The 21,307-nt window shown below is 39.3% G+C and overlaps 1 protein-coding gene across 1 annotated transcript in view; it reads right to left on the bottom strand.

Annotated features, from left to right (window-relative positions):
- TRPC4 (transient receptor potential cation channel subfamily C member 4) overlaps positions 1–21,307 on the bottom strand; it is a 312,640-nt gene that overhangs the window by 122,475 nt on the left and 168,858 nt on the right. Inside the window, exon 4 of the mRNA XM_081083501.1 lies at positions 7,580–7,719. Coding sequence (XP_080939627.1) covers positions 7,580–7,719 — 140 coding nt within the window. The remainder of the gene's footprint in view (positions 1–7,579; positions 7,720–21,307) is intronic.

Here is a 21,307-nt window from a genome sequence, read left to right on the forward strand (position 1 = left end):
TACTTAGATTGCACAGTGGAAATAGTGTAGAAATTTAATCATTTTTGCCAAATAACTGAAGATAAATATGAGATAAGTTGTACATATGGCAAGGAAGAAAACCAGACCTAATGAAGCTAAAATAATATAATTGTACCCAGGCATAAATAAGCTCTGGATTAAATGATATTTCATACACATCAAGAAGAGGAAATGATAACAAACCTTCTCCTTTAATAATTAGGAGCATTTTTTAAAAGCCACATCCACAAGTAATGAAAATGAATCAAGATTTTTAAGGAAGCACCATGAAGCCTTGCATGTTAGCAAAAGAGTACTGAAGTCACATATACTTCTGTGCTCTGTCTTTGTCTGTAAAATATAGTACCATTACATTGTACATCATATTATACATAAAATTTAAAAAAGAACTAGCGAGTGTTTATATTAAGCTTTATTCATAGACAATAAATGTCTTTATTAATGTAATCTTCACATTCTATGGGATTTAATTATTAGTGTCATTTTACAGATAAAATAAAATTGAGGCATAGATTAAATAACTTGCCCCAAATCACACAAATAGGAAGTGATATAGGCAATACTCATATCAAGTGTGGACTAGAGCCCAGACATGGCCTTGGTTAGGACAATCTTTCTGTGTTTAAGAAGCAAAACAAAAAAAAAAACAAAACCCTCCAAGCAGATGAATTGAAAAAGGATGAAGAAATTAAGCAAGTGTGGCTCTTCTGCCAGGCCTATTATAAAAGGTTCTCCTCTTGAACAGGCAATCACAGAAAGGTTTCCCTTATTGTTGGCTATTAATGTTTTTGTCTGTATCCACAGCTTGGCCAAAAAGTTCTAGGGCTGGATTTTCTCTACGATTTAAGTATCATTAGACAGGAGGTAAAACCAGTACTATCCCAGCAAAGAACACAGTTCTAACTCTGTGGTAATTTTGCTTGCCCCATAATAGGTAAACTGTTTTTACTAGGGTGAAGCATCAGAATGATTTCATATACTTCATAGCTAATGTCTCTTATATTGTGCATCTTACCTTCTTTTCTTTTTTTTCAAATCCAACCTTCTATTAGCATCCCCCATGTCTATTGCTCTACTTCAGGGTTCATCACCACTTGACTTACTTTCTGTTTAATTCTCTTTAATGGATTCTTTTTATTTATAGGAAAGAATCCATATTCTATAACAGGATGTGGAAAGTCCTTTCCAATCTTTTCTTGCTTCTATTTCCTGGATCATCTCTCATTGATATTGACCTCCCTTATACACATAGACTTTTGCATATTGTGTCCTTTCTCTCTGGAACGTTCATGCATCTTCATGAACATGGTAGTTGCCCACTCACTCTGTCCTCTGTATAATTCCAGAACAATGCCAGTAAAGTTTGGTTCATTCCTTGATGCTATCATAGCCTTTGATGTAGATCTTATCCCATGTAAGATACTTATCTCTCTTTCCTACATCTGGATGTGAACAACTTGAAAGCATAGACTATATCTCTGGTATATTTGCATTTTTAGCAACCAGATCAACAGCTGGTTTCCAAGTGTGCCCTACAAATTCTTATTGATTGTTTCATATAAAAACTGTTTCTCTTACTATTAGCAAAATCTATTTTTGTACATTAAAAAGGCACTTTTCCTGAAATAAGTTATAAGTTATTAAAAATTTGCACGAAAAATTGAATGATAGAACAAAAGAAGGCAAGAACAGGTGAGTCCAGGCCCTGGCTAGGCAGTTCAGTTGGTTAGGGAATCATCTCCGTATGCCAAGGTTGCGGGTTCAATCTCTGGTTAGGGCACATACAAGAAGTAACCAATGAATGAATAAACAAGTGGAACAACAAAAATCAATCTCTCTCTCTCTCTCTCCCTCAAATCAATAAAATAAAGAAGGGTGAGTCAACAAGTAAGTATGACATCACAGACTCCCAAATAGGTGTTTTTTTAATTATTATTACCATTTAACACATAATAAAATTGAGACTTACATTAAATAACTTGTCCCAAATCACACAGATTGCATATTGTAAAGAAAGGTAAGTGTGAATTCAGAGTTCAAACCACTTTTTAACCAAAATAAAGAGGATGTGTAATTAAGACTACAAAAGGCAAGTTTAGTGAGCTCACTATATGAAGAAGGAGGAGGAGATAGGAGTAAAAAAAAAAAGAAGAAGAAAGACGAAAAGCTAATAATGAGCATTTACTCTTTAACAGGACTGTTAAATATATCAACTCAGTTACCTCTCATATCAACAGAATAAGGTAGACATTGTTATTCTTACTATTTAATAGATAAGTCAAAAGAAAGTGAAAAAAACAGATTCAAGTTCAAATAACTAGTAATTAATGGAGGAAATTACTGATCCCAGGAGACTTGATGGTAAATTGTATGCCATTAACTGCTACCAATGCAACTCAAATCACAGTCACACAAACTAACCATTAAGAAAGAACAATTCATAATTTATATTTAAAATCATAGCTGAACTCTTATAACCAAAGTAATAAACTACACATTTCTGAAGATTCCATGTTATTTGCATCATCATCATCTGAGGTAATTTCTGTGTATTTTTCCATCTCCCCTTTTCCCACCTCCTCCCCTTCTTCATCAGTTGGGGTAGTTGAGTTAAATTTTAAACATAAATTTTCCCTTGGTGTGGTATTAAAAACAATATTTATATTTTAATTTTGAAATAGGTGTTGCACATGAAGAATTTAAAATAAAATTGAAATCCCATATCTAAAAACATTGAGGCAAAACATTCACAAGTATCCATCAATTTATGGATTTGTAGTATACAGAATTCTTACATGTGAAAATATATGTACTATTGTAATATATAAAATATATTAATATATTTGTATAAATGTTATATTAATAAATACTGGCATATGAGAGAGATCCATTTTGAAATCAGTACTTCTATGATCTGTTGAGTAGACTTATACAACCTAGTACTATTCAAAATGTCTCCCTTATACCAGCTGTATCAGCATCACCTGGTGAGTTTGCTAGAAATTAAAATTTAGGCTCCTCCTTAATACTCCTATGTAGAATTTCTGGGGATGAAGAAAAAGAATCTGTGTTTTTGAAAGTTCTCCAAGTTATCCTTATGTACCTGAAAGTTTTAGAAAAGCTGCTATAGTCATATAATACCAGAATTTTATAACTGCATGGAGCCACATAAAGCGGATATGCTACATTTTTGTGGCAATGTCACAAACAATTTTATAGATATATTTAGTTAAGGATCATTACAGAGAAAAGAGGGGTTGGACAGATATGCACTTAAAAACAGACTGGCCATTTCCTAGATGGATTCATAACCTCCTTGGTTAAGACACCACCTTCTCCTCTCAAAGTTTTCAAGGGCATTAACCTCGCCGGAAATGGTTTGACTCAGTGGATAGAGCGTCGGCCTGCGGACTGAAGGGTCCCAGGTTCGATTCCGGTCAAGGGCATTTACCTGGGTTGCAGGCATATCCCCGGTGGGAGATGTGCAGGAGGCAGCTGATCGATGTTTCTCTCTCATCGATGTTTCTAGCTCTCTATCTCTCTCCCTTTCTCTCTGTAAAAAATCAATAAAATATTTTTTTTAAAAAAAGTTTTCAAGGGCATTAACCTCAATACTAATAGAAAAGTTACTATATTATGTCTCCATTCTTAAAATATAGATTGCTTTAATTTGCATTTCTCTGATGATTAGTAGTGTTGAGCATTTAGTACACCAATGGTGGGAATGCAGACTGATGCAGCCACTGTGGATAACAGCATGGAGTTTCTTCAAAAAACTAAAAATGGGCCTTGACAGTGTGGCTCAGTGGTTGAGCATTCACGTATGAACCAGGAGGTTAAGGTTCGATTCCTGGCTAGGGCACATGCCTAGGGTGTGGGCTCGATCCCTGGTAGAGGACGTTCAAGAGATAGTGATCAATGATTCTCTCTCATCATTGATGTTTTTATCTCTCCCTCTCTTTTCCTCTCTGAAATCAATAAAAAATATATTTTAAATAAAAAAATTAAAAATAGAACTGCCATTTGACTCAGTGATCCCACTTCTTGGAATATATCCTAAGAATCCTGAAACACCAATCAGAAAAAAAAATATATGCACCCCTATATTCCTAACAGCATTATTTACACTAGATAAGATCTGGAAACAGCCCAAGTGCCCATCAATATATGAGTGGATATAAAAGCACTGGTACATTTACACTATGGAATACTATGCAGCTGTAAAATAAAAGAATTTTTTTACCTTTTGTGTCAGCTTAGATGAACCTGGAGAGTATTATGCTGAGTATAATAAGCCAGTCAGAGAAAGACAAATATCACATGATCTCACTTTTAAGTGGAGTCTAATCCTATCTAATAAAAGAGAAACATGGTAATTAGCCGTACCTCCGCTACCCTTCCCATTGGCTAATCAGGGCGATATGCAAATTAACTGCCAGCCAAGATGGCGGCCGGCAGCCAGGCAGCTTGAAGCGAACATGAGGCTTGCTTGCTTCAGTGACCGAGGACTCCAACGTTCCCCGCCTGCCGCTGCCGCCCTCTGAGCTTTCAGTTTGAAACATTGTTACAAATATAGAAGCTAAACAAAATCCCAGAAACCTGCTTTCAGCCAGCCGGGATCTCAGAGCTGGAGTTGAAACAGTGTTTCGATTATAGAACCCAAACAAACCAGATACCTGCTTTCAGCAGCCAAGGCCTAAGAGCTGGAGCCAAGCCTCAGAGCTAAAGCTGGCCCAGAATAAAAAAAAAAAGAAAAAAAGGAGTGGTTGGGAGCTTCAGTCACCTGCCAGCCTGAAAACAGCCCTCAGCCACTCACCCAGACTGGCCAGGCACCCCAGTGGGGATCCCCACCCTGATCCAGGACACCCTTCAGGGCAAACCAGCCAGCTCCCACCCATGCACCAGGCCTCTATCCTATATAGTGAAAGGGTAATAAGGTTCCCAGCACCGGGATCAGCGGAGCCGCGAGGCCTCCCAGCACTGGGATCAGCGTGACAGGGGGCAGGGCCCAAACCCCCTGATTGCCCTGCGGCTCTGTGTGTGACAGGGGGTGGGGCCACAACCTCCCTATCTGTCCTCCTCTGTTCGTGACAGGGGAAGGCACCCCAACCCCCTGATCAGCCCTGCAATGTGCCTGGTAACGGGGAGCTCCCCAACCCCCTGATCGCCCTGCGGCTCAGTGTGTGACAGGGTGCGGCGCCCCAACCCCTCTCCCCCATGGGCCCTGCTCTGTGTGTGACAGGGTGCGGCGCCCCAACCCCCACACCCCCCCCCCCACAGGCCCTGCTCTGTGTGTGATGGGGTAGAGCCATAACCTCCCCATCAGCCCTGCCCTGAGTGTGACAGTGGCGGCGCTCCAATCCCCTGATCGGCCCTGCTCTGTGAGTGATAGAGGGTGGCGCCCCAATGGTCCCCCACGTCTCCTGCTCTGTGTGTGACGGGGTAGAGCCATAACCTCCCCATCGGCCCTGCCCTGAGTGTGACAGGGTGCAGCGCCCCAACCCCCTGATCCACCCTGCTCTGTGTGTGACAGGGGGCGGTGCTCCAACTCCCCTATCGGCCCTACTCTGTGAGTGACAGGGGGGAGCTCCTCAACCCCCTCATCGGCCCTGCTCTGTGAGTGACAGGGTACGGAGCCCCAACCCCCCTGATGGGCCCTGCTCTGTGAGTGACAGGGGGCAGCAGCGCCCCAACCTCCTGATTGGCCCTGCTCTGTGCTTGACAGGGGGTGGCGCCACAACCTCCCCATCGACCCTGCCTTGAGTGTGACAGGGGGCGGTGCCCCAACCCCCCAATCGGCCCTACCCTGAGCATGACTGAGGGTGGCATTGCAACCTCCCAATCCGCCCTGCTCTGTGCATGACAGGGGGTGGCGCCCCAACTCCCCAATTGGCCCTGCTCTGAGCCCAACCAGGGGCTGCACCTAGAGATTGGGCCTGCCCTCTGCCACCCGGGAGCAGGCCTAAGCCAGCAGGTTGTTATCTCCCAAGGGGTCCCAGACTGCAAGAGGGCACAGGCCGGGCTGAGGGACCTCCCCCTCTCCCCCGAGTGCACAAATTTTTGTGCACCGGGCCTCTAGTCCTATATAATAAAAGCCCAGTATTCAAAACAGTGGAATGACCAGAACGACCAGAGACCAGAGCACCTTGGGACCTCACCCTGGCTGGCCCAGCCCCTGAGGGAGTGGTTAGGGGCAATCAGGCAGGCAAGTAGAGTGGTTAGGGGCAATCAGGCAGGCAGGAAAGTGGTTAGGGGAGATCAGGCTGGCAGTCTAGCAGGGACAGGGGGTGGTGCCCCAACCCCCCAATTGGCCCTACCCTGAACGTGACTGAGGGTGGCATCGCAACCTCCCGATCCACCCTGCTCTGTGCATGACAGGGGGCGGTGCCCCAACTCCCCAATCGGTCCTCACCCCGGCTGGCCCAGCCCCTGAGGGAGTGGTTAGGGGCAATCAGGCCGCCCCCTGTCCCAGATTGTGAGAGGGATATCTGACTGCCAGTTTAGCCCCATTCTGATCCCTGTAGATCGGGCCTAAACTAGCAATCAGACATCCCCCAAAAGGTCCTTGGGAAGCCCCTCCCACCCCTGTGCACAAATTTTGTGCACTGGGCCTCTAGTGAACATAATGAACTGACAAACAATGTAAGTTTAGAGACATGAAGGCATGGAAAAACTGACAAATCTCAGAGTAGAGTCGGAGAGACAAATACTATATACATATATGTGCATAACCAATGGACACACACAATTCTGTGATGAAGGCCTGAGGTGGAGCAGAGGCTGGGAGAAGAGGGTAAGAGTGGGAGGTTGGGGGATATCTGTAATACTGTCAACAATAAAATAAAATAAAATTTCAAAAAGAAAGAGAGGAAAGAGGAAAAAGAAAGGCAGGAAGGAGGAGATGACAATACTTTGGTTTGAAAAACATCCCTCAAATACAAAATAATCCCAATTATCACTGCAGAACAAAATTTATCTTACATAAATTATGTAATTTGGGATAATATTGATGTTGTATAGATTCTTGGGTAATGAGTGTGTGAGATTTCAAGAACTGTCATGTTGAATGGCATGAGGAGAAAAATATATACGTTTTGCTCTAATAATATAAAACTATGTTAGTTTAAAGTGAAATAATAACTTCAGTGGTTTGAAAGAGTAATATTTTGATTTGTCTATGTAATTTTATTAGCTAGTTATAACTGATAAAAATAGATATTTTTGCCAAAATTTAAAGTGCTTGAGGTAGAATTTCATTAGAAATTGATAGGATTAGAAACAGGAGGAATTACTGTGAGTAATTTTGAGGCATCATTCAATTTAGATACAAGAAAACTGGGTGACAACTTCTAATTGTTCTTTAAATTTTTTCTATGATTATAAATTATGCATTATCTATGTAATTTATATCTATCTCATTAAGGTCATATGCTGATGAATATCACATACAGATAAATGATACTCTAAGTAACAATATTAATAAAATTTATAGCAATTGAAGGTATAAACTCAATATTTATCAGAATTTATGCATTTCAACAACATAAACAATATTTACCTTTACAAATGCAACAATTTTCAAGGAGATTGTTGCTAAATATAAGGAGTTCATCACAAAATCCATTAGATTCCACCAATCATGGATATAATCTTGAAGTCCGCCATCCCACATTTGTTTTATTTCTCCCCATATGAAACCTGCAATTATGAAGAGGTTTATTGTCAGTGTAATTTTCAATCAAATTACTAAAAACAGATTTCCAATTTAAGAAGTATAAAATCTTGGAGCTATAAGAGACCATGTAGTTATATACTAGATACAGCATCTATTACTAGAGGTAATAATATTGAGTCCCAGACAGATTTCAGAACTCTCAGCTAATTGTAGAGAATGCTGTTAGGGCAGCTTCACTTTCTTTTACATAGTATTTGAAAAATTCATAAGAATGTGAAATTCTTAATCAAACTGTAATTTCTCTTTAATTATATATTTTTATGGAAAATATAACATTTATTTGTAAATAAATATTTTAAGATATTCTTCATCCCAAGTAAAAAACAGTATATCTACTAAACATATCCAGCTTAATACCATTAAACAGGGTACTTTGTTGTGCTTTTGTAAGCAATTAGCACCTTGAAGATCTGATTTCAGGTGTAGACAAAAGGCAACTATAACATTCCTGGTTCTTCATTTAAATGTGCTATAGCTTTAAAGCTACAACCAGAAAAAATAAAAATCCCTTTTCTTTATTATGGTCATATTTTTTTATAGGAAATGTTTTTTGTCTCTTTCAATCTAAGAAGTAATTGTAAAATATCACTATATGTCATTACTCTATTTTCATAATCTTAATAAAGTTTTGTAAGTCTGTTTTTATAGCCTAATGAGGAGAAGGATATATCAAAGTATCTATAATCAGAAAATATTAAAAGAATGAATATAATTTCATAAGTACATTAATACAAACAAACAATGACATTCCTTTAAGAAAATGATAGCCTGGAAAGTCAAATGTGTAGCACAGAGCTTCACATCTGTTTGACACTAAAAGCAAGAAAAGTCACATTATCTATAAAAACATAACTTTTCATGAACCCATTAAAGAGATAAGACACCAAGGAGCCTATACTTGAAGGAAAAGCAGGTTCTTCCAAAGAGAGCCACAATGTATTAGGTTACCTGTGGCAGAGTGGAATGGTAAGAGACACTGGCATTATACAAAGGAGTAAGAAAATTTCAGAAAGATGTTTTAAACAAACTAAAGGTTGCATGTGAGCTAGCATAATAGGATAGAACCCTTGGAACACAGACACAAGAGAATTTACACCTATGTGCGTACTCTTCCATAGATCCCATTCACTGTTCAAGAGGCTGATTCTAGGGGAAGGGCATGTTCCTGTGCCCTAAGGAACAAAACACATTAGCCCTATTAGAAAAGTAGGAAACATCCTTGAGCCTAGGGTTTGCACCAATATCATTAAAGATTTTCTACCAAAGTGGGAAGGTCAAGAAACCCACTTCTGCACATGACCTGCAAAGATTTACTGACATGAGAAAAAGGTGTGGATCATTGAGAAACTCCATCTCCAATGCCCAGGTATAGGTCTACCTAAGTCTCCCTTGACTGGGACAACAGAAAACCTTTCTGTCCCCCTCCCCCATCACCAGGTCAACAGACACCAAGTATTTTTCAATTAAAAAACACACCTTTAATAACTCTTGGTCAAAGAGAAATTGGTGGAGATGGGAAAGGGCATAGTGTGGATAAATGGTAATGAAAAAAACAAAACAAAATAAAATAGAAAATATTTTGAATTGATTGAAAATAAAAGTACAACCAAATAAGCTATTGTTGTACTTAGAATGAAATTTATAAGTCTAAATGCTTTACTAGAAATCAATAAGTGTCTCAAATAGTGATCGCAGTTTTAACTATGATGCTGTGAAAAAAAAGAAGCAATTAAGCCCAAAACATTCAGAAGAAAGAAAGAAAAAAAAGATAACAGCAGTAATCACTGATTTTTAAAATGTAGAACTTGAGAAAACAAACAATAAAAACTGAATCTAGATAGTTGAAATAGTCAAAGTTTTTAACATTCTAGCTAGAATTAAGATCAAGAAATAAATAGAGGCAGAAACCGGTTTGGCTCAGTGGATAGAGCGTCGGCCTGCGGACTGAGGGGTCCCAGGTTCGATTCCGGTCAAGGGCATGTACCTGGGTTGCGGGCATATCCCCAGTAGGAGATGTGCAGGAGGCAGCTGATCGATGTTTCTCTCTCATCGATGTTTCTAACTCTCTATCTTTCTCCCTTCCTCTCTGTAAAAAATCAATAAAATATATTTAAAAAAAAGAAATAGAGAAATATACATGATCAATTTTGGAAATGAAAAAGTGCCATCAATAAAGATTATATAGATTTTATAAAGATAATAAAATAAACAGGGTGGTACTCATAAATTTTGTAATTTAAAATGAATTGGACATTTTTCCTGAAAGACAGAAACTTCTAAAGTGATTCAAGAAAATATAGAATGGTCCTATAGTCATTTAGGAATGTGAATTTATAGTTAAAAGTCTTCTGACAAAGTTTTAGGTACAGTTGCTTGGCGGTAAATTCTACCATACATTTAAGGAAGAAATACCAGTGTGAATCAAACACAAAAATACAAGGGGAATAAACACTTAAGAGGCAAGTATTATTCTGATAAAATTGAGACAAATAAACACAAGGAAAACTGAACTACAAACTCATAAACCTTATGAATATGCACAAAAATCCTCAACAAACAGTACATTAAATACTGTAATATATACATTGATAAAAAATCATGACCAAGTGCTGGTTTTCCTAGGAATAAAATGTTGTTTCAACATTTAATAATCGATCAATATATCAGCAGATTATTGAAAAATGAAAATATCTTCACATTAGATGCAGAAAATGCATTTGACAAAATTTAACATGTAAAATATGATGCATGTACTGGATTTTAGAGCTTGTGGGAAATTTAGAATTTATCATGATAAAAATGTTCAGCCAAGCATAAGCAGAAGGGAAATTTCTTGATTTGATAAAGAATATCTATTAAAATCTACAACTACCATCATACGTATTCTGTAAAGTATCAGAGAATAAATTATTTAGGGTTTTCAATTGATGATTGGGTAACACTGTGTTGCATTGAAACTAGAAAAGCTGTCAATGGGCCAGATTTGGCCTCTAGGCCACAGTTTGCCAACTCTGTCCTATATCTTGATTTGGGTGATACGTTCATAAATAAAGACCTTTTGTGAGCTTATATAAGATTGGGAAGCTGATGATGGCCACCACCTCCATTTTGAAAAAAGGAATATATCAGCACTGAATAAAATATGATTCATGCACTGGATTTTAGAGCTTGTGGGAAGTTTTGAACTTATTTATCAATGAGAAAAAAATTGTTCAGTACTTCTGTGGTATGTTTTGCTACTGGGCTTCTGTACAGTCTCAGAATCCAGCACACAAGCACAACACAGAAAAGAAAACCAAGGCCCAAAGTGGCAGTGTGACGATATGATGCTGCTAGTTACTGGAGAAACCAGGACTGGAACTCAATCTCCTTAATGCAGTGCCCTTATACAAGATTTTCTTTTACTTGAGATTTCACAATGTAGTTTGTTTGGTTTTGCTTGAATCTTTGCTAGTTCCCAGAGATTAGATGTGTGCGTGCAATTATTGATTGAACAAATGCATTTCAAACTAACTTTCCTCCAAAGACACAGTAATAAGAATTGGACTGTCTGGTGAGTGAGGTGTCAGGTTCATTTCAGCCAGCAATCAGCTTTGTATTCTTTTTACTATATGTTTTTCTAGCTTTTCCATCTCTCTAGGTTTCAGTTATTTCATTTCAAAAAAAAAAAAAAGAGGTTTGGACTCTATATACACACAATTCTATATATAGAGTCATACAAGAACTATCATTCTACCCCAGTAATATAAATAGCCAGATATTGATTCTTCCTGTTTATCAAAATTTTACTAAAAGCAGTCATTGTAATAGCTGCCATGAAAGATTAAAAATGATCCTGTTGAGGACACAGACTTGCTTTGGTCTGTCTCAGAAAGCAGCAGTTGTAATTTTTATATAAAAATCACAGAAAGGAAGCTTCTTCCCCAACCCAAGTTGGAAGGCAATCCAAGTTGTTTTCACTGGAATGTATCACTCTGTGGAGCCAGGATTCCAATCCAGAGCCGGAATATCTTCCATCAGTCATACTCCAGAGAGATTCTAGGAATAAGTGGAAACCTGACCTGTCTGATCTCTAAAGTTCATTCCAACTCTGAATCTGTGATTCTGTTGTTTTCAAATTTGCATGTATCATAAAATGAAATATATTTTCAATACCTGCTAACAAACCAAAGTGGTTATATTTTATTTCCCTGTACAGATAAATTGTGTCTCCCTTTCTGCTCCCATCAAACTTGTAAGCCAAATATGATTATTAACAGTCACCAAAATAGATAACTTCAAATATTTTATAGGTGATTATGTAGAGGAATAAAACATTAAGGCTAAATGCTTTAGAGGGCAAATGAGGACTATCGGGAAGGAGTTAGAGAGAAGTATTTATGAAGCTTATTATGATAAAACAACATTTTAACCTTTGGCTCCTTAAAATCCAAATAGACTCTGTTCTTATTAGATGGGTTCACGAAGATGACATTTCTGTTGGAAGTCTGGACTAGAAGACCCATGAGGTTTCCTAAGGAGGGTAAAAACAAAAACTTAAAATTTGGATATATTACACCGTCTTTGGAGTTGAGAGAGGAAACTTTAAAACTGACTTTCCTGGCAGCATAAACATAAATTTACTTCTGATCTTTGTAAGGCATAATTCTGTGGGAAAAACAGAGATCTTGATCAAACTGAAGACTCACATCATCATTTTTAAAAAATTTGAGTTGTATGTAATACTGTAGATCTTTGATAACCAGCTAATATAATTTGGAATCTTCTATTTTTAAAGCACCAGATTAAACACTGCTTGTAGCGTTAGTCACCATATATCTGTTTGAGTCACCACAATGGGAACTTTGCAAAATTGCTCTCTGCTGTTTACAAAAGTATGATATGATTTCTCAGAATCATCTAAATACAAACATTGATGTCAACTGTGGGGACCAACAAAGAAAAGTCAGTGCAAATGAGTAAGAGAACTTCCTTTTAAAAATATATGTGGATGCCTGGAAGTTTTTACTATATGTTTTTCTAGCTTTCCCATCAGTTTTAATCAGGGCTGTTTGAGTATTCTGTTATCATACAGAAGCTGGCTGTGAGGATGAGATGAAGTAAGCAGATCTGAGATGTCACATTTAACATCTCCAATTTAACATAAGAAATATGTACCAGTAATATTGCAAAAAGATCTCTTGTCTTGTCCTTTTTTGAAATCAATACTTACACAAAGAGTAAATAATCCCAAACAAAGGGCAAGCCACCTTTTCACCTCATGGCAACCCAAAAGCTACCTGAGGGATCTAAACCTGGGAACTTTTTAATAGAACACTGAGTTCCATGCTGTGGTACCAAATCAGTGAAGATAAAAACAACAGAAATAATTCCTCCTTGCTAAAGTGTTTGTTTGTTTATTTGTTTGTTTGTTTTCAAATCAGGGGACAGAAATGTAGTCTGTAGTCAAATTTCTACTTCTGGTCAAAGAGAAATCTAAATAGTAAGTTTACTCAATAAAGACATTATGCTGGGCCATAAGAGGCATTAGGTTAAGGGGTAACTCCTATTGTCTCAATGTTAGACTTAAAACTCAAATGAAGATAAAGACAAGAGCTCCCAAGTATCCATTTTTTGAAGAGAGTGCACAGAAAATGTTGGCCACATCTTTCTTCTAGGGCTTACTAAGAGGTCTGAGGACCATATCTGTTACCAATCACCTGCCATCCTAACCCTACAGTTTATACAGAAAGAAGACTGGGGATAGGTGACAACAGTCTTGAGCTAAAAGGAAATAGATTGCTTGGAATAGATTGCTTCTTTCAGTATTAGGGAACCACATATAATGCATGTGTTTTAGATTGGAGACAAGGGTAATGGTGGAGATGGCGATGGAGTTAGTGTGATGTAATGGTGATGATAGTGATAAACTTGGTATATTAACAAACATGATATGCAATAGCAAGTGTGTATCTTAAGTCTGTTACATCCTTAATGAATTGTAAACATGGCCCAGTCACATTTGACCTCAGTAAAGGTCAAAATTGGCAAAGAGGAGGAGAAAACAGGAAATACATTTTTGTTTGGAGACTTGGGTTCCTGGGATGTTTGTGCTTTTTTGAATTTTACTTCTCACATTTCTGGGGAAGTATTTATAGAGGATGAAGGCTCTACCTCTGCAGTTGCACTTACTGGAGTTAGAATTTAATAACTACCATTTCTTCATTGATTCTGGGCAAGTGATCTCATTTGTCTAAGTTCATTCTCTGTAAAATGAGATACTAGTATCATTTATTATGATTAAATTAAATGGAATTATTATAAAGTTCCAATGAAACCATACATTTCAATCACTTAGCACAGTGCCTAACTTCTTAGTTTCTACTACTATTACCTCTATCACTACTACAACAACAACTACTACTATCGCTATTCTTAACTAATGAAACCCATTTCAAATATTCCTCCAGTTTTTTACTTTGACTCTTCCTCGTTTGGTATCTTCTCTCCTTTTCCTACCTCTTCCCCTTCCCTTGAACCATCTGAACCCTGTTGCCAAAAATTCTCTCAAGGCCTGTAGATTTGACTTGCAGTGTATCAGATTTGTATTGCATTGTCCTACCCATGGTTGGCAAACTGTGGCTCGCGAGCCACAAGCGGCTCTTTGGCCCCTTGAGTGTGGCTCTTCCTAAGCCTTAGAAGTACCCTAATTAAGTTAATAACAATGTACCTACCTATATAGTTCAAATTTAAAAAATTTGGCTCTCAAAAGAAATTTCAATCATTGTACTGTTGATATTTGGCTCTGTTGACTAATGAGTTTGCTGACCACTGTTAAAAGACTTAATTTCCTCTCTAATAAAAAATTCATTTTATCAGTAATAGAATGTACAAGATAAACAATTTAAATCTATATATTTTGTTGTTTGATATTTTAATGTCTTTGTCTTGATAAATCTATGAAAGTGACTTTAAAAATGTTTTTACCCATAGATAAACAGGAAAATTAGGTATATATGTCATAATATAATCATTATTTGATTTTTAAAAATTAAAGTATCCCTTTAAATTAACTGGATGTTCTGCAACTACATTTGAGTGTCTAGATGTGCCTTCAGCTTGCTGAGGTAGTTAGAGCACCTTGCCAAGCGAGAAAGTAGAAAATAACTATAGACTTATTATTACCTATAATTGCAAGAATGTCTTTTGGGGATGTTTGAGAAGATAGATAATTTAGGGGTAAGGGTGAAAGTAGTAGTATCTAAGCCATATGTTCTTAACTTGTCACCAAAAAGGACAAAAATTTGTGCACTCAGGGGGGGTCCCCTCAGCCCGGCCTGTGCCCTCTCGCAGTCTGGGACCCCTCGGGGGATGACCACCTGATGGCTTAGGCCTGCTTCCCGGGGGATTGGGCCTAAGCTGGCAATCAGACATCCATCTGGCAACTGGACAGCTCTCGGGGTATGTCCACTTGCCAATGGGGAGCAGACCTAAGCTGCAGTCAGACATCCTTAGTGCTGCTGAGGAGGCAGGAGAGGATCCCACCACCACCGCTGTACTGGCAGCCATCAGCCTGGCTTGTGGCTGAGCAGACCTCCCACTGTGGGAGCACACTGACCACCAGAGGGCAGCTCCTGCATTGAACGTCTGACCCCTGGTGGACAGTGTGTGTCATATTGACCAGTCATTCCCAGTCATTCTGCTGTTAGGGTCAGTTTGCATATCACCCTTTTACTATATAGAATAGAGGCCTGGTGCATGGTTGGGGGCCAGCTCGTTTGCCCTGAAGGGTATCCTGGATCAGGGTGGGTGTCCCGCTTGGGTGCCTGGCCAGCCTGGGTTAGGGGCTGATGGCTGTTTTCAGGCTTGCCACACCCCATTTAGGGTGGGGGTCCCCACTGGGGTGCCTGGCCAGTCTGGGTGAGGGGCTGAGGGCCGTTTTCAGGCTGGCCAGTGACTGAAGCTCCCAGCCTCTCCTTTTTTTCTTTTTCTTTTTCTGGGATTTATTTACCTTTTATAATTGAAACTTTGTTGCCGTCACTGGAGCTGAGAGCCGGCTCCTACTTGCTCCAGCTCTGAGACCACGGCCTGCTAAAAGCAGGTATCTGAGGTTTGTTTAGCTTCTATAATTGAAACTTTGTTGCTTTCGGAGCTCAGAGCTGGGCCGCAGCACACAGGGAACCTTGGTTTCCTCCATCACTGGAGCAAGCAAGCCTCCTGCTCGCTTCAGCTGAGTGGCTGCCGGCCACCATCTTGGTTGGGTTAATTTGCATATCACACTGATTAGCCAATAGGAGGCATAGCGAAGTTATGGTCAATTACCATGTTTGTCTATTATTAGATAGGATATATATATGATTGTCTCAATGAGGCTTTATCTACGTAAGAATGTGATCACACTTTTCCATTTTACATTTTCTATTTGGCAGGCCTGGTTGAAATTTTCAGGTTTGGTAATATCAACCTTTTAAAATATAAAAATATAGCCCTAGGCAGTTTTTCTCAATGGATAGAGCATCAGCTTGCAGACTGAAGGGTCCTGTGTTTGATTCCAGTCAAGGGCATCTCATTTGCAGGCTCAATACCTGGCCCTAGTAGGGGTTCGTACAGGAGGCAACAAATTGATGTGTCTCTCTCATATCTATGTTTCTCTTTCTCTGTCTCTCCCCCTCCATTCCACACTCTCTAAAAATCAATATATGATTGTCTCAATGAGGCTTTATCTACGTAAGAATGTGATCACACTTTTCCATTTTACATTTTCTATTTGGCAGGCCTGGTTGAAATTTTCAGGTTTGGTAATATCAACCTTTTAAAATATAAAAATATAGCCCTAGGCAGTTTTTCTCAATGGATAGAGCATCAGCTTGCAGACTGAAGGGTCCTGTGTTTGATTCCAGTCAAGGGCATCTCATTTGCAGGCTCAATACCTGGCCCTAGTAGGGGTTCGTACAGGAGGCAACAAATTGATGTGTCTCTCTCATATCTATGTTTCTCTTTCTGTCTCTCCCCCTCCATTCCACATTCTCTAAAAATCAATGGAAAAATATCCTCAGGTGAGGATTAAGAAAAAATAAATAAAGATAAAAATATAAAATAAATCATGGAAATGAGAAGCAAGTTTCATTAGAGAAAAGTTGTCAAATAAGTATGTGTTATAGGCAAGATGTATAATCCAGATATGAGCAATTCTTGGCTTATGCCTAGGAATTCACTAGAGGTTAGTTAGTTTTAACAACAGATGTCTTCCTATGATAAATCTTTCCCTGATTTCACCCTCCTCCTCATCATTCTCAGTGTGCATAGATTTATATATACTAAATAATTATGATATATCCTTAGACACGAAGAAAATATCAAGTCACTTCAGCAGCTAATTTTTTTTTCCATTGGGAACAAAGTACTTCCTGCTTTATTAATATAATAGCCTTCATTAATATTCTATTTATTTTATATAAAATGTTATAACCTTCATAATTCATGCTAAGGTGACAACATAAGTCTACATCTGGATATTTAAAAACCAGCTGGGATTGTGGCTAAGTGATATGGAAGTTGCTGGAATCCCAGGTGTTCCTCTTAAAGGACCTCCACACAAAATGACGGGATCCCACTTCTTCCGAACTCCAGGGCTGGAGGACCCAGACATATACATGGAGGAACTGGATTATCTGGCAACGGGGCAAGAACTCAGGGGGCGGCTTTCTCTCAAATGGGGGTAATTGCAGAGGTCCTTGTCACAGTCAGCCCTGGGACTGAAAACTCCCCTGTCACAGGGCTGACTGGCAGCCATATATGAGTCTCAATCAGCCTGGAGAACACTGTTTGCTCCACCCTGGGGATTCCCTGAGGCCACATCCCATCCATTTTGCAGCCCCACCCAAGCTGTTTGTAGAAGCTTTTCCATATGAATGGTCTGTCCTGGCTCAGGCTTCAAACTTTGCTAAAATCTCTAAAACAAGCTGCAGATGGTGACAGTGTGCCCCAAACCTATCTATAAAAGGTCCAAGACCAGGCACTAGCATTATCCTTCCTTCTTCAGAGATGGGCCTTGCTTGGGCACCTCCAAGCCCAATACAAATAGAAATTATCAGCCATCTGCAAAATGCTGGTTAGCTCCTGCTGGGTGGCCCCAGGCAGTGGCTGACTTTCCACCTCCCAGGAGGCCCCAGAGCCAGTGCACCAGGTTGACAGCTTCAGACCATACCAAATTATAACTCTACACATCCACAAGTGACACACTCAAGAGGCAGACCCAGTGAGCACCAAAGCCCCACTGAAGGAATTCCTACTCCATAATGGTGTTTCCTGAACAGCAGGTCCTCACCGCCAATTTGCCTGGAGACCAACTCCTTCCAGTGTCTACAAAAGCAATCAAGGCTCAACTACAACAACTGTGCACACAACCCATACAGGGGTGCACCTAGAGTGCCTAGCTCAGGTAACTGGGGTGGCTGAGCCACTGGACCCTACAGGACACCTATTACACAAGGCCACTCTATCAATTCCAGGAAATATAGCAGCTCTACCTAATACATAGAAACAAATGCAGGAAACAGTCAAAATGTGGAGACAAAGAAAAATGTCACAAATGAAAGAAATGGAAGCAAGAAAACTCCTGTATACAGAGTTCAAAACCATGATCATAAGGTTAAACAAGGTTCTTCGTGAGACTTTCAAGATTCTTACTGAGAATGTCAAAGACATGAGAAAGGACCAATCAGCAATTAAGCATATACTAACTGAAATAAATATTAATTTACAGGGATTTAACAGTAGAATAGAGGATTCTAAGAATCAAATCAATGATTTGGAATATGAGGAAGCAAAAAAACACATAATCAGAAGAGCAAAAAGGACAAAGAATCCAAAAATATGAAGATAGCATAAGTAGCCTCTGGAACAGCTTCAAGCATACCAATATTTGCATTATGGGGCTGCCAGAAGGAGAGAGAAAGCAAAATATTGAAACCTATTTTAAAAAATAACGACAGAAAATTTCCCTTACCTGGTGAAAGAAATAGATTTACAAGTCAAGGAAGCTCAGAGAGTTCAAAACAAGAGGAAAACAAAGAGGACCAGACCAAGACACATCATAATTAAAATTCCAAGTGTTAAAGACAAAGAGAACATCTTAAAAGCTGCAAAAGGAAAGCAGTCAGTTACCTACAAGGGAGCACCCATATGACTTTCAGCTGATTTATCAAAAGAAACTTTGCAGTCCAGAAGGGAGTGGCAAGAAATATTCAAAGTGATGAATACCAAGAACCTACAACCAAGATTACTTTACCCAGCAAAGCTCTCATTTAGAATTGAAAGTCAGATAAAGAGCTTCTCAAACAAGATTAAACTAAAGGAGTTCATCACCACCAAACTAGTATTACATGAAATGTTGAAGGGTATTCTTTCAGAAGAGGGAGAAGGAGAAGAAGATGAAGAAGATGAAGAAGATGAAGAAGATGATGATGAAGAAGAAGAAGTAGAAGCAGGAGGAGGAGGAGGAGGAAGAGGTAGAGGAAGAGGAGAAGAAGAAGGAGGAGGAGGAAGGGGAGGAGGAAGAGGAGGAGGAGGAAAAGAAGGAGAAGAGATAAAAATATGGACAATAAAATGACAGCAAATACATATCTATGAACAATTTAATCTAAAAATCAAAATAAATGAAAAATAAATCTAATGAGCAAAATAAACTGGTAAATAAAATAGATTCAGAGGAATAAAAGCATGAAACAGATTGATGAATCTCAGAGGGAAGAGGAGTGGGGTGGGAAGAGATTAACCAGAGATTTTTACCTATGGATACCGACAGTAGGGTGGTAAAGCCCTGGGGTGGGGCAGGAACTGGCTAGAGGGGGCAATGGTGGGATTAAAGGGGACATCTGTAATATTCTCAACAATAAAGATTAAAAAGAAAGAAAAGCCCAGAGTAAGAAGTAGGATCGAAATAATGAAGATCTGAGCAGAAATAAATGGCATAGAGACTAAAAAATAAAATACAAAAGATCAATGAAACTAAGAGCTGGTTCTTTGAAAAGATATACAGGATTGATGAATCTTTAGCCATACTCATCAAGAAACAAAAAGAGAGAATACAAATAAGTAAAATCAGAAAGTAAAGAGGTGAGGTAACAACTGACATCAAAGAAACACAAAGGATTGTAAGAAAATACTATGAATAACTATATGCCAACAAACTGGACAACATGGGTGAAATGGACAAATTCATAGAAGCATACAATCTTCCAAATCTCAATCAGGAAGAATCAGAAAACTGGAATAGACAAATAACAACTAATGAAATTGAAGAAGTAATTAAAAAAAAAAAACTCCCATGAAAGAAATACTCCTGGACTGGATGGCTACACAGGTGAACTTTACCAAACATTCAAAGAACTAAGACCCTCCTCAAACTATTTCAAAGAATTCAGGATGAAGAAAGAATGCTAAGCCCCTGTTACTAGGACAACATTATCTTAACTCCAAAACCAGACAGTGACACTATACACACAAAAAATTATATTGCCCAGCTGGTATGGCTGAGTGGTTGAGCATTGACCTATGAAACAGAAGGTCATGGTTCAATTCCCAGTCAGAGAACATGCCTGGGTTGCAGGCTTGATCCCCAGTGGGGGGCGTGCAGGAGGCAGCCAATCAATGTTCTCTCTCATCATTAATGTTTCTAACTCTCTCTCACTTTCTCTCTGAAATCAATTAAAAATGTACATATAAATAAAAGAAAATTACAGCCCAATATCTCTGATGAACATAGATGCTAATATCTTCAACAAAATATTATTAAATCAGATCTAGCAATACATTAAGAAGATCATACACCTGGACCAAATGAGATTTATCCCAGGGATGCAAGTATTTTTCAATATTCACAAATAAATAAAAGTGACACACCACATAAACAAAATGGAAGATAAACATGACATGATCATATCAATAGATGCAGAAAAAGCATTTGACAAAATTCAGCACCCATACTATATAATAAAACCCTAATATGCAAATTGACTGAATGGCAGAATGACTGGCAGAATGACCAGACGCACACTGACCACCATGGGGCAGATGCTCAATGCAGGAGCTGTCCCCAGACGTTGAGCATCTTCCCCTTAAGAGTGAGATGACTGGTGGCCATGATTAGGGGGTGGGGCTGGCCAATGGGCAGTGCCAGGCCGCCAGCCAAGGCAGGTGCCAATGGGGGGCACCCTGATCACCCTGCCTGCTGGTCGCCCCACACAGGGAGTTGACTGGCAGTAGCAGCGGGGTTGGGGCTGGCCAGTGGATGGCGCCAGGCCACCAGCCAAGGCAGGTGCCAGTGGGGGCCCCCCATTTCCCCACCTGCTGGTTGTCCCACACATGGCCCCAATTGCCGGCCAGGCCTAGGGACCCTATCCTATATATTGGGGACAGTCTCTTAGATTTAAAAATTAAAACCTGGCAAGGCTACTCTAAGACTGAAAAAAAAAAAAAACCAGGATGATGCAGGGATGACATGCATGGACTCTGGCTTGCACATTTTGTGGTCAGCCCTGATTCTGACACTTATAACTGTGTGGCAAAGCC

This window comes from Myotis nattereri (genome assembly GCF_964212035.1).
Source record: "Myotis nattereri genome assembly, chromosome: 2".
Classification (NCBI taxonomy): Eukaryota; Metazoa; Chordata; class Mammalia; order Chiroptera; family Vespertilionidae; genus Myotis; species Myotis nattereri.